We start from the raw sequence: 14,986 nt of genomic DNA, 5'->3' as shown, positions 1-14,986 counted from the left end.
TTCCAGCTGTGTGACCATGGGCAAGTCACTTGACCCCATTGCCCACCCTTACCACTCTTCCACCAAGGAGCCAATATATAGAAGTTAAGGGTTTAAAAAAAAAGAAAGAAAGAAAGAGACCCTTTTGGAGAAATAAAACAAAACACCAGAACAATGTGTTATTTTAATTTTGTAGGCATTATTTATAACATGCCTAAAAATTCCAAGTTAGGTAATAAAGAGAGAAAAAATTTGGAAAATTTGTATTATACAGCACTTCATTATTACAGAGACCCAAACACACACTTGCCAATAAATATAACCAGTCAAAACCTGATATGAATGAATGAAAAAGCATTTGTTAAAAATTTGATAAGTGCCAAGCATTGGAGGCACAAAAGAAAAATTGAGATGGTTCCTGCTCTTGACAACTAAGTCTAACAGAGGCAAATACAACCTAAAAAAATTGAAGATAGAGAAAATGTACAATAGGCTTATCACACAATAGTTAATATTATGCAGCAATTTAAAAAAGGAATAAAAAAAGATAGCTACAAAGCACAGAAACTTCTTACTAAATCTCTAGTTCACTTTATACATTAATTACACTGCTTGATATAAAAAATTACAATTAAAAGTGCAATTTTTGTTGTTGGTGTCAATCATTTTTTACCAAAGGAAAAATTAAGTTTTTGAACCATTCCCCTTTTTCCCAAGGCCGTATTTATAATGAGTAGAATGTTGAGCACTTACATCCATGGAATACTTACAAAGTTTTTGAGAAGCAAGTTGAATAGACTGACCCCACAGTGTTCCATCTTGACTTCTTAGACAGTTATTGATGAAATGAACTGCAGGTATAGCTTTGTGCTGTGCATGCTTCAGTAATTTCCCAGCTTTCATGCGGTCTAGTTCTTGTACAACCACCCAAGGAATTATCAATACAAGTTTATCAAATCCTGGAAAATTCAAGTGTCTTATCAAATCAACCAATATATATACTGACATCTAAACTAGGCACACTGACTTTATGAAGAAATATAAGCTATCTTCCTAACTATCAAAGACCTTATAATTAAGTTGAGGTTAACTATCCACACATGTGTTTAAAAGGAATTCAGGAAAAAGAGTGAATTATGCCCAAGGGCTATAAAACTATATATATATATGTGTGTATATATATATATATATATATATATATATATAGCCTTTGACCAAGCAACACTGCTACTAGGTATGTAATCCAAAGAGATTAAAGAAAAAGGAGAAGGATCCAAAGGCATAAAAATATTTACAGCAGGCAGTTCCTTTTGGGATGGCAAAGAAATAAAAACTGAGGGTATGTCCATCAAATGCATGATTCAATTAAATAAGTTATGGTATATAATTGTGACAGAATATAATTGCAGTATAAGAAATAAAGAGCAGGATGGTTTCAGGAAAATCTAGGAAATCTTCTATGAGCTGATATAAAGTGAAGTGACGGAACCAGGAGAACATTATATACAGACTTGGCTACTCTGATCAATACAATGACCCAAAACAATTCCAAAGGAATCATGATGAAAAATGCTATCCACCTCCAGAGAGGAAAGAGATGAACTCTGAGTGCAGATCAAAGCAAACTTTTCAGTATCTTTATTTTCGGAGGGTTTATGTTGGGGTTTTTTGGTAACATGGCTAATATGGAAAAATGATTTGCATGATATCATATGTATAACTGTACATTAATTGTCTTCTAAATGGATAAGGGAGGGTCTGAAAAGAGGGAGAGAATTTGAAACTCAAAATTTTTTTTAATGTTAAAATTAAATTTTTTTAAATAAAAAGGAAAGCACAAGATTTTGCATTGCTAAGCCAATCTCTAAAGATCTCATCTTATTGTGATTAGCAAGTATAGAATTTACTAAACAAAATTACTTTGGCAAGCATAAGAAAACACTTTGTCCTTCTCTGCAAAGTTCACAAATTCATACTATAATTGAAGGGGAGTGGTGTGACTGAAAAAAGAATTCTTTATATGATTTTAGATGACCTTGTTTTTTAGTCTTGGTTCTGACACTTCCTAGTTGGGTAATTACTGATAAATCACCATTAAACCTTTCTGGGCTCATTTCCTTGTTTTGTAAATAGGGAATAATACTTGTACCTTCTACTTCAAAGCAGTAAAGTGCTTTGTAAATCCTGAAGCACAACAGAAATAAGAATTTTGATCCTGTGATCTCTAGTAATGTGTGAGATACTCTCTAGTAAGAATCAGAAAATATCTTCATGCATGAATACCTGGGACATCCATCGTCTTCAAAATTCCAAGAAACTTCAGATGATTCATCAGAATATTTGTGTCAATAACAATTAAAAGTTTTTTATCTGAAGCAGTATTCTCTGAATGGAAAAAAGGCACACCAATGTTTTAATATTATATTATTCTTAAAAATATTTTACATAATATATAAAATTCTGTTTGTTGAATTTAACTCATAAAATGTAATCTAGAAATAGGAAAAGTCTTCTACCTTGGCAAGAGATTGATTTCACTGAAATCAGTGTCCAATTACCCATGAGTTATTTACTTTATGAATACCTACAGCAAATTTCAAATCCAAGACTGAAAAGTATCCCTACTTCTCACCCATTTCTGTAATTCTATTCTCTCCTTACTGATCCAAGACATGCTCTACCAATCACTCCTCCTTCCCTTATGCATGTCAAACTCTTATTCCCACTGACTCTTTACCATATGATTAAGAAACTTTCTTAATTACTCCTGATCAGAAAAAAAAAAGGGGGGGGGGCCTTCTCTTGATCTTTCTATATTATCCAGCTATCATTTCTCTCCTCTTGCCTCTCCTTCACCACAAACTTTTGGGGGGGGCAGAAAAACTGTCTACACTCAGTATCTCCTCTTCAGCCTCTTGACAGTAAAACTTCTGTGAGTAGAGTAGAACATAAACTCCTTAAGGTTAAAGATTTTCATTTTCTTCTCTGTAACTCTATGCTAGTGCCTTGCAGATAGAAGGCACTTAATAAATGCTCTTGAATTGAACTAATTTTAATTTGCATCTCATATTACTGAATTGCTCTTTCAAAAGACATCAGTGACATCCTAACAGTCAAATATAATAGTCATGTTCCAATTCCTATTCTCTTTGCCTCCTCTCTAGTATCTGACACCTTTGATCACCCCTTCTTTATTAGGTACTCATCCTTAATTAGGCATTATACATAACTACCCTCACGTGGTTATTAGTCTAACCTTTATAAATTCTTCGTCAGTTCCCTCACAGGTTCCTAATTTTCTTCTGGACTCTAATAAATATCTTGTCTTTAGTCCTGTTGTTGCCTTTTATCTTCTTTCCCCCTTGGCAATCTCATTCACTTCAATGGCATCAACTATTTATAAAAAAGTCCCCAAATAGAAACCTCAAACCCAAACTCCTTATCTGAAATTTGGATATATAATAAAGCTTAAAGAAGCCTACAGAACATCTCCCTCTTAATTTCCCACAAGAACCTCAAACTCAACAATCCAAAAAACAAGCTTATCAACTTTGACCCAAATCCTACTATTTCTTACAATTTTACTGTCTTGTTAGGACTCTCTGTATTCACTCAGTCTCTCAGTTCCAAAACCTTGTCAGCTTTCTATTTTTTTGCTGCTCCAATTCTAATATTCAGTTCTGTACAGTCCCTTAAATATTCAAATGTCTTACTATCCCTGCCTTACTATTCCCCCCAGCAATAGCCCTAGAAGGCCTTCCTTACTACCTGCTGGTACTACTCCAATAACCTCCAAATAGTTCTTCCTATCTCCCAATTCTATCCTTTTCATACCTGCCATACCATTGCCTTATATAAAGACCTGGTCAAATCATTCCTCAGCTAGCAGTTTTCACTAACTCCCTACTGCATAAAATTCAAATTTATTTACCTATATTCAGAGACCTCAATAATATGGTATCTGTCTTTCCAGTCTCATCTCACATTATATCCCAGACTCCTCACTTTACTACAGACTCTCAATAACCAGTCAGTATCTCAAACACACTCAACTCTTTCTTGCCTCCACACCTTTGTTCATGACTATTCCCTTCTCCTAGAAGGTTTCCACTCCACCTATTTACCAACTGAATTAGTAATCATTCTTTAAAGCACAATTCAAATTCTGCCTTCTCTAAGAAACTTTACTTAATATGCCCTATTGATAACAGCCCTACACATCTCTGACTTCAATTGCACTGTAACTCTACAGTGAACTTATATATTATTTAAGTATTATTGGTTTATGTCTATTTTTCTTACATACTACAATGTCCATGAGAGCAATGAACATGCTTCCTCATCTAAATTTTTCTCTCTCCTCACAACTATCACATTGTTTTACCTACAGTAGGTAATTGTGTTGGTTAAATTAAATAGACTTCCCCTTGTCACTTATGCTTTTAAGCCACCTTACTCTGTCATTAGTTAGTGTGTTCATCAATTATAAGCTAATATTAACATGTTTATAACTAAATATAATTAATCAGGTAAATAATATTATACATTCCAAAGTCAATAAATGAGTTGGGGATTGTCTATACCACTATTCCTTCCCATTACCAAGGATAACCAAGACCTGACTGTATAACCAGGATAAATTCAAGATGACACTTCCTCCACACATTACAATTTACATTATTACATCCAGTCAGTGCCTTAACAGAGAGAAAAAAAATCTTCATTAGTATGCAATTACAGTTAAAAGAGTAAAAAACTGAAAGGTCAAACTTTCATGACTATCGCTTACCCAAATTAAATAAAAAGTACAATTAAGATTTGTATATTAAAGTGAAAAATCTTGTGTCATAAAGCAAAAACCATACCAAACTGCCTTGTAACTTAAAGACTGTAACAAATTATGACAGGGGAGAATACTGGAAATACATTATAATCTGTCACTGGAGACTATTAATGCACAATTTCTTTAAAACATTTTGAACTCAATATTTCCTCCTGATCTTAACATAGTCAAAATAATGAATTAATGTGCTGAAATGCTAAAAAGACCAGGTGAAACCATCAACATTAATATAGAGGACATACCAACAAAAGGATGCACATCATCTTCAGCCAAGTCAATTTCCATACTTGTCAGCTCTCCAGAAGCTGGCACCACTGGCAAATCCATACTTTTCCCCACACGAGCAGCATGAAGCTCTTCTACTATCTGCATCTATCACAGAATCACAGAATTTCACAATTGGAAGGGACCTCAGAAGCCATCTAATCCAACCTGTACCTGAAAAAAGGATCCCTTCTGTAACATACCAGACTTATGGTCATCTGGCCTTTGCTTAAAGATCTCAAATGAAGGGGAACCCACTACGATAAAAGAAACCCATTACACTTATGGATAGCTCTAATTATTAAGACATTCTTCTTTACATCAAGTCCAATTGGTCCTTTGCAATATGCTCCCAATTCTCCTAGTTCTGCCCTCTGGGGCAAAGCAGATCATGGCTAATCCTTCTTCCAGGCAACAGCTTTTCAAATATTTCAAGACAGTTTTCATATCTGTGCCCCCCACACCACTACACTCTCTCCACCCCACTAGCAATCTTCTCTTCCCAGGCTAAATATCCCACTTCTTCAACAGACTTGTATGGCATGAATTCGAAGGCCATCATTATCCTGGCTGCCCTCTTCTGAACACTCTACAGCTTCTCCATGTCCTTTCTATACCACAGTCCTGGAACAAAACACATTACTTCCAATGTGGTCAAGCCAGGGCTGAAGACAGCAGAATTATTATAACTTTATTTTTCCTGGTCACTAGGTCTTCTTCGCTGCAGCCCAAGACCACATTAGCTTTCCTGACTACCAAATCACAATACTGACTCACATTCTTTAAAGTTCTTAAAACCCTCAGATCATTTGCAAACTAACTGCTTTCTAGCCATGCCTTCTCAATCTTGCATTTGTAACATTGTTTTTTTTAATGAATTATAGAAAGATTCACATTTAAATGTATTCCAAGTTGTTAACAATTTCCAAGTTAATAAAAAAATCAAAACCATCTGTATTCAAGACACAAGATCTGTGTATAGGAAGAAAAAAATTTTAAAGTTTAACCTCCTAAATATTTAAATGTAGTTGGTTCAATTCTTCCTCAGAATTTTTTTTTTTTTTAAGTTTTAAAACTTGCTCCAGAAGGGGCAACTAAGTGGCTTGGTGGATAAAGAACTAGTTCTCGAGAAGAGTTCAAATCTGGAGATGGGTTCAAATATGGCCTCAGACACGTTCTAGCTGTGTGACCCTGGACAAGTCACTTAACCTCAACTGTCCAGCCCCTTGCCACTCAGCTGCCTTGGAACTCTGAATACTGAATACTCAGTATTGATTCTAAGATAAAAGGTATGGGAGAGGTTAAAAATAAAAACCGTTCCAGGTGTTTTTATGTTTAAATATCCTTGTGTGACCCTGGGCAAGTCACTTGACCCCCATTGCCCACCCTTACCACTCTTCCACCTAGGAGCCAATACACAGAAGTTAAGGGTTTAAAAAAAATGTTTAAATATCCAAATATTTGGATATTTAGACCCAATCCACTGTGAGGAAGTAATTCCCTAATGGAAAAGAAACTAAAAGGTATAATAAATTTAAATCGGAAAAAAAAAAAAGGCTTCTCATATCAGAAGGAAGTCCATTAAATTTTTGAGGATTGTAAAAATAATAAACAATTTAATAAAGTTTTAAAATTTTTTGAAGAATTTAATTTATAAATAAATTTATAAAAATTTAAAATATCCCATGCATTTAATCATTTAATTAAGAAAAAGAAAGTTCCATTCAGCAAATATAGTTAAAAATCTATTTCAGGTCTAAACTGAGACCAGTTAAAAGACAAAAGCATGGGAGGGGTTTCCCTATTGCCAAAATTTACAACTTTGATTGACATGCATGTAATTTTCTTATCTTTTATGAGACTATAACTAAAAACTTCATTTTTGCATCATTTTGCAATTATAAGTACAAATGGGAATAACATCTTTAGGTATCTGCAGATTACAGTAATAGCTAAGATACAGACAGGCTGTAAAAATAATAAAAGCAAAAGGTCAGATGATGGAAAAATATTTTTAAATATTCAGATGAAAGCTTTTAAAAGAATTCATACCGTAAAGTTACATAGATACAAAGATCATTAAACATATAAAGCTGGAAAGTGTCTTAGAGGCTATTTAATCTATATTTGTACACATCATTTTTCAAATAAGGAAACTGAGGCCCAAAGAAATTAAGTTACTTGTCAAGGATCATTCAAGTAGTAAATGACAGGGGTAGGATTTGAACCCACATTCTCTAACTGTAAATCCAGTGGTCCATTTGCTATATAATGCTGACTCTCAATTATTATATATTACATAATTATATGTAATGATTATAGTGTGGCAACAATAGCATCATATTTATATTCATACTGCTTTTAGTGTTAATAAGCCAAGAACTCAATTTAGCAATTGTAATCGATATATTAAAAATAAATAAGTAGAGTACTAACCTCTTGATCCATATCCTGAACACAATTACTTGAATTAGGAGATTCTGTTGCTTTGAAACTCTAAAATAAAATTTTAACTCTATTAGTTAATGACAAAAGAACATACCAGATTCTAAGCCTACATCCTAACCAGTTATATTTTTTCAATGGTTTTATATGTAGGTGTGTCCCCACCATAGTTTGTAGTGGGCTGCCTTCTCTTTTCTCTCAACACTCTCCAATGGAGATATCTTCAACTCCTGAGGACTTAATTATCATCTCTATGCAGATGAATCCCCAATCTGTAAGTTTAGGCTTTATATCTCTCCTAAACTTCAGTCCTACCTTATCAATTGCCTACCTGCTAGAAATCTCAACATGGATACCCCATAAGAATCTCAAATCCAACACACACAAAATGGAACTTACTAATTTGTCCAAAACCAATCCTTCCTCCAAAGTTCACTATTTCTATTTAAGGAACCAATAACCTTACAATTAATTACAACTGAATAGCTGGGTTTTCATGGCATAGTGTTGTTTTCCTCAACTCCTCATTCTCCTTTGCTTACTTATCAACCGCAAGCTCATAACTGTGGCTGTTCCCAAGATTCTGTCCTATGTTTTCTTCTCTTCCCTTTATACTCTCTCTTGCTAATGCCTTCTACATCTAGGGGTTCAATTATCACCTCTATGCAAATGACTGCTACAACTATGTATCCAACACTAATCTGTACCCAAATTTCAATCCTACATCACCAACTGCCTTTAAACATTTCTAACTGGATAGCAAGAAGACAACTCAAATATAGGTCCAAAGCTGACCTCAAACTTACTTCCCAAACCGTCTCCTCTACAAAACTCCCCTAGTAAAGGCATTACCATCTTTAAGGTTCATAATTTTTAACAATAGCCTTAGCTTCTCACCTTCTATCATCTTACATATGTAACCAGTTGTCAAACCTTGCCATTTCTACCTCCATGACATCTCTCATCCAAATTCTCTCCCTTCACACTGCTGCCTTAGATGAATTCCTTACCACTTTTTGGCTAGATTACTGCTATAACCTTCTAAGTTATCTTCTGCTTCAAATCTCCGTGCACTTCAGTCTATCCTATACACTGCTGCCAAAGTAATTTTCCTCAAACACAGATCTGACCATGTCTTCCCTACTCAATCAATTCCAATGACTTCTGATTTCTTTCTAGGAAAAATATAACCTCTTCTTATATTTAAGGACCTTAACAACCTTAACAACCTGATCCAAATTTGTGTTTCTAGCTTCAATATATCTGTGCCCAGTTTCACATACTCGACAGTGCACTGTTGAATACAGCCAAATTCATCATTTCTCTGTTCCTATGGCAAATATTTTTAAGCCAATCTGCAAGAAAATAAAGAGGCAAAGCTCCAAGCCAATAACAGATTTATTGAGAGGCCAGTGTCATTAGGCTTCCTCACACCTAAAGTCAATTGAATGAGAGATTCCACCAGTTATATACCCTAACACTTCCTCTTTTCTAGATCTCCAGAGAACAGCCACCCCCATTCTTTCCAGGGACATGCCTTAGATGGCAAAGATTATAGGCTATATATATGGTAGACCTTCCCAAGGACAAGCTTCCTGTGCATACCTGGGAAAACTTCCACTTAGAGAACACAGATCTTTACCCCAGAGGGCACACACAGTTTTTTGCTTGGAGAATGCTCTATCCTTCCCGCAAATGAGTCACTCCCTTCTGCTTAGGATACACAGACTAGATGAGGCCATAATCCATTGCAAAATGCCAGATTACTGGCTTATCAAAAGTTACAGAAAAAGCAGCTAATATGAGGTCACTGAGAAAAGCAGCTAAATACATTACATTTAGTTTGCTTAATAACCTTATAAAATATAGTTACTATAATTATTAATCACTATCCCAGATTAATCACTTCCTTTAGATAAATACTGATTGATTCTAATATCTAGGGTCATAATTTTTCAAAAAGGTCAGGGATTCTCATTCCTTTCATTCTTCATCTTCTGTCTCCATGCCTTTATATTATTCCATCACCCAAAGCCTAGAATGTAATCTCTCCTTATCTTTTGCTTCAAAGAGCTTCTCTTCATTTATGAAGCAAGTTCAAACACCATCTTCTGTATGAACTTTCCAAATCACTCTAACCACTAATGCCCATCCTCCTGAACTACATTGTATTCAACTACTTTGTATTTATTCACTATATATAACATATATACATTTCTGTGTGTATATGAATATGCATATGCATGTGTGTGTGGGCATGCGCATATGCTATCTCCCCCCATGCCTTCAGAGCATTCTTCCCTCCTATCTACCTTTTGGAATATCTAACTTCATTCAAAACATAGTTTAAGTATCAACTCTTATATATGTCTTTCCAGATCTGTCTAGTTGTTAGGGATTGTTTTCCCAACATCCTCTAAAATTATACTTCTATACTTTTCATTTACTTCTATGTCTACAAGTTGTGTCCCTCAGCAGAATTTCAGCTCTTTGATGGGAATACTTGTTTCTTGTATTTCTGGTACCTAACACATAATAACTGCTTAATAAATACTTGTTGAATTGAATTGAACCCTGCAAATAAATTTCTCATTTCTAAAAATGAACTAAGAAATTATGAGAGAAAATCTAAACAAATTATAACTGAAGGAAGGCACTGGAATGCTGAAAGCTTATCAGTACAGGGCCAACAGGGTTCCTGGCAGCTGACTATCATTGAAGAGCCAAATAGACCACTTTGATGAAAACTTTTTCAACCAATTCAGTTAATCAAGAATGAGCACTTATGAAGCACTTTGTGCTATGAAAAGTGATGAGGATAAAAAGGTAAAACTAAAATACTCCATTCACTCAAAGAGCATTCATTCTAATAACTGGCACCTTTTAAAAGTAAATTTTACTGAGTACAAAAGAACCAACCCCCTGACTATCAAGGAAGAAAGGATAGGAGATCCCTCTTTTCCAACATTTCACTAATGATGTTTAAGTCCTAGAAACAAACAAACAAAAAACTCATTTTAACCAGCTTTCCATAGTGAATATTTCTAATACAAATCCACTTTAAAATCCTTCTCTACTATAAAATTCTTTTGACTAAAATATCTTATTTGCTCCACCTGTTTTAATGATGCAGTTGTAGGAAATACACTTTCTTCTGGCTGTGAATTATTTCTTTTTTGGTTGGAATGCTCAGGATGATATTTTTCTTTCCACTTACAATCAGATGATTTATATGAAGTGACTGATGGTAATAAATGTTTAACTTTGTGTTTAGAAAAATTTGGAGGATTCTGGAGGGTCTCTTTTTTCTCACATGAAGGCTTTGGTTTAGGAAATTTAGAATCAAAAACATTATTCTCTATTGGCTTTTGAAGAGTACCACAGGATTTTGTGGCAACTTTGAAACTGATTTTGCATCTTTCAGATTCAAGTGCTTCTTTATTCAAGACTTTGGAATTACATTCCTTGGCAAATTCATCTTTGATGTACTTCTCAAGCACAGGTCTTCCTAAATTATCTTTGACTTTGTTGCTCTTTTCTCTCTTCTTTAATGCTCTTAACTTCTCTCTCTGAGCAAGATAATGAGGCCATTTCCTTTCACTCGTTGGAGCTTCAGATTTAGACTGTGTCTTCTTGTTACACGTGAGGCTGCTACTACTTTTGAGGTCATAGTTACTCTGGTTGTTCTCACTTTTCGATTTTACATCTTCATGTTTTAAAGCAACATACTTCTTTATTTCTTTTTCAGTTCTATTTAAAGACTGACTGTGAGAAGTACTTTGCTTGTCATCGAATAATTTCTTTTGGAGTCTATCAGGCTCTTGGGATGAAAAAGAACTGATTTTTTGTTTCTTCTTTTGAGTACCTGTTTCAACATCCAACCTACAAAGTAGTGCAGAAACATAAGTTACAGGCCTACTTATACACTATAACTCTCTCACACTTATATTGGTATAGTGTAAAACATAAATTGATATAAACTGCATTAAGAATTAAGTCTCAGAGTTTCCAAACACTAGTTAAATACTATAACAATTCAAGAGCAGCATAAACATATCTGATTAACATCCAATTCATAACAATCTATTGTAATGGTTTACATTTTTGTAGGGCTTTAAAGTCTATAAAATGCTTCAAAATGCATTGCTTTTTTTTATCTTCACAATAAATCAGGGAAATGAGTACTATGGATATTATCATCCCATTTTTACTCATGAGAATCTCACCCAATGCTAGAAAGTCTTGAGAAAGAATAGCACATTCGTACAATATTAGTAAAGCTGTGAATTGGTCCAATTGTTTTGGAAAATAATTTAGAATCAAGCTAAAACTGTGGTTGAAATGCCCACTACTTTTAGTCCAGAGATCCCATTGCTAGATATCTACACCAGGGAGGCCAGAAACAGAAAGGTCCCACAGATAACAAAATGGTCACACCAACACTTTTTCTTGTAAAATAAATTGGAAACAAACCAAAGCATGGCTAAACAAACAAAATGTAATAGAAAAATATTGTCTGCCAAGAAACAACAAATATGAAGAATTCAGAGAAACACTGGAAAACTTTTACAAATGTACACCATGACTACAATAGCATGCATGAGAACAAAAACAAGAAAAAAAAACAAAAAATAAAAAATAAACCCATCATGTATGATATGATTAAAAATGATAAAGACTGTTATAATAAGAGAAATTAGTAGTTTAATTAAAGCCATGGCCATGTTGGTAAAATATATATGACCGCACCTGACTAACTTTTAAATTTGCCGCTGGAGCCCATCTTTTGTCTCTCTAGTACGCCAGCCAGGTGGCCAAGAGGAAGTTCCAAACCACTTTCCAATATTTAAAGCCATCCCTCACCTTGAAGACGTCATCTAAAAGGAAACCCGTTGGACCATGGGAAATGTAGTTCCAAGGTCCCCCACATGTCCACAAACACTACTTTTAAATGGCACTTCCTCAATTCAAAACAAACATGTAATTATAATGTCCAAACTTGGCCGAAAAGAGATCAAAAGGCACATCCTTTCCTTCTCTGCAGATTATGAGTATGGATCATTGCATAGACTATCAAGAATACTTTAGTCTAGTGATGGACAAACTTTTTAAAGAGGGGGCCAAAGGAAAGGAAATGCTCATCTGTCAGTCTGTTTCTAAGGCAACTCTTTCAAAGTTTCATTGTATTGGATCCTACTCACTGTATTCATCAAGATTAGGAATAAGGTCATGCATGGGTGGCATTTCAGGGGGCACACATCTGGCCAATGGGCTGTATTTTGCCCATCACTGGTTTAGGTGATTATTAGTTATTTGATGAACTGCTTTTGCTTTCTCTTTCTTTGTTATTCCTTGTTTCAAAGGATGCCTCATTAAGAATTCAGGAATGAAAGTGATATTTTAAAAAATATATGAAAAAGGTTTCTGGTTTTTTCAATTAAAAAAATCTTATGTAACAAATGTCTCAAATAAAGAATAGTGGGGAAAAGCTTTGGGAATTTATTCAGACATAGTGTTTCTTCCAAAATGCTAGTCCTACTAGTTCTATACCTCTTAATGGTCTACAGGTATAATACTCATACAATTTGAGGTCCACATCAACTCAGCAAACATTTTCTCAGGAACTAGCAAGTGTAAAATGGTACCAGCCATGATGAAACATACAAAAAATGTTAATAGACTTACCTTGAAAGAACTATGGCCTTAAGCCATTCATAATATTAGAGCTATTTTCATATTTCTTAAACATACTCAAATTCAATTAGGAATATTTTTATATCTTATCCTACTTATATTATTGTTTTTAAGTTGTTTTCATATTTGTCATATCTAAAAACAAATGTCTCCTCCTAAATGTGTCTCATTGCCTTTCTGTCAAAAGTTGGGCTATATGTCTCATCATAAATCCTCTGAATTGTGCTGGTCATTTCAGTAATCAGAGTTAAGACTTCCAAAGTTATTTGTAAATAAAATGCTTTATGTATGTATAAATTGTTATGGTTCTTCCCATCTCATTCTATATCAGTTGTGTCATTTAAAATCACTTGGGATACTTAGAACTACATTTCCCGTGATCCCTAATGGGTTTCCGGTTTTCGATGACCTATTCAAGGTGAGGGACTGTTTGAAATTAGGGGGAAGTGACTTGGAGCCTCCTCTTTAGTTACCTGAGCTCGAGGAGGGAGGAAGGTAAAATGGCTGAGGTGAGGTTGGAATAGATTTTTCTTACAGGCGCATGGTCAGTTTATCTATATCAACATGGCTTTTATTAAAATACTATTCTTTTTGATCTCGGCCCTCATCATTTTTAATCATAACAGTTTGGCAAACCAGAAGGTCGAAATTCGAACTCTCAATCTTCCAGATAGCCTAACGATAGCCATGCTTTCTTTTTGGCCTGGCTCAGCTCTTTTGAGCACTTTTTTTAAAAAGGAAAGTGGCTTTCCTCGCCATGCTTTTGCTAAAAGCAACAGCACGTTTTTGCCTCAGATGGGACTCAGCCAGCCAGTCCAGCCCAAACCACCTTGGGAGGTCAGGCCAGCCAATTCAGGCTTTTGGGCTTTGAAACTAAAATGCCAGTGTGTCTCTGCCGCTGATCTCCTGACTCCTGACTTGATCTCCATTCCTGCCATGCCACAAGCCTGCAAGCGTCCCGGTGCCTCTTCTTTGATCCTGCCTCTGGTGCTGCTAATCCTGCTAGTTCCAGAACCCGAGCCCTAACATCGATGACCCCTGGCTGCTGCCTTTGCCGAGATCTCGATCTCCAGAGACTGCTTCAGCTTTGCCGCTAAAGATTTTGGTAGTATATTCCCCTTTCTCCCTATTTCTAGCCCTCCATGTGTTTCTCTAAAGACCTAATTTAGGCAACCCCCACAAGCTCTACACTTGGGTATTTTCTACAAAATTGACCTAAGTTTTTCTCTAGCCCCGAGCCCACGACCGACATCCATGTGGACCTAGCATTTGAACCTTGAACTAGTGATTACTATCAGGCCACATGGCCTATTCACCCCCATACCTGCTCAGAACTTTGAACTGAGAGCAAAGACAAAACTAAAAAAAAAAAAAAGACCTTTCAGAACTGAATGAGTTTTATTTCTGTTTTAGAGAAACTGTATCTTACTGTATTTTGCTAATTAGTTTTGTAAATTAATCTTGCTTATTTCGTTGAGTTTCCTATTGCACTGAATCATTTTTTTTTAAACCCTTGTACTTCGGTGTATTGTCTCATAGGTGGAAGAGTGGTAAGGGTAGGCAATGGGGGTCAAGTGACTTGCCCAGGGTCACACAGCTCGGAAGTGGCTGAGGCCGGATTTGAACCTAGGACCTCCTGTCTCTAGGCCTGACTCTCACTCCACTGAGCTACCCAGCTGCCCTGAATCATTTTAAGTTAATGTAGTTTGTGGCTGCTAGATTAATTCTGTTTATGATTTTATTGTAACTCCCAAATAATGA

The 14,986-nt window shown here is 35.2% G+C and overlaps 1 protein-coding gene across 1 annotated transcript in view; it reads right to left on the bottom strand.

The window, feature by feature from the left end:
• SWT1 (SWT1 RNA endoribonuclease homolog) overlaps nucleotides 1–14,986 on the bottom strand; it is a 165,463-nt gene that overhangs the window by 123,308 nt on the left and 27,169 nt on the right. Inside the window, exons 5-9 of the mRNA XM_044674629.1 lie at nucleotides 10,648–11,413; nucleotides 7,523–7,582; nucleotides 5,065–5,194; nucleotides 2,263–2,364; nucleotides 750–938 (exon numbers count right to left, since the gene is read on the bottom strand). Of these exons, the coding sequence (XP_044530564.1) occupies nucleotides 750–938; nucleotides 2,263–2,364; nucleotides 5,065–5,194; nucleotides 7,523–7,582; nucleotides 10,648–11,413 (1,247 nt within the window). The remainder of the gene's footprint in view (nucleotides 1–749; nucleotides 939–2,262; nucleotides 2,365–5,064; nucleotides 5,195–7,522; nucleotides 7,583–10,647; nucleotides 11,414–14,986) is intronic.

The sequence above is a fragment of the Gracilinanus agilis genome, chromosome 4, assembly GCF_016433145.1.
Source record: "Gracilinanus agilis isolate LMUSP501 chromosome 4, AgileGrace, whole genome shotgun sequence".
Lineage (NCBI taxonomy): Eukaryota > Metazoa > Chordata > Mammalia > Didelphimorphia > Didelphidae > Gracilinanus > Gracilinanus agilis.
Note: the sequence above shows the minus strand (reverse complement) of the source record. Positions and strands in the feature narration are given on the sequence as shown.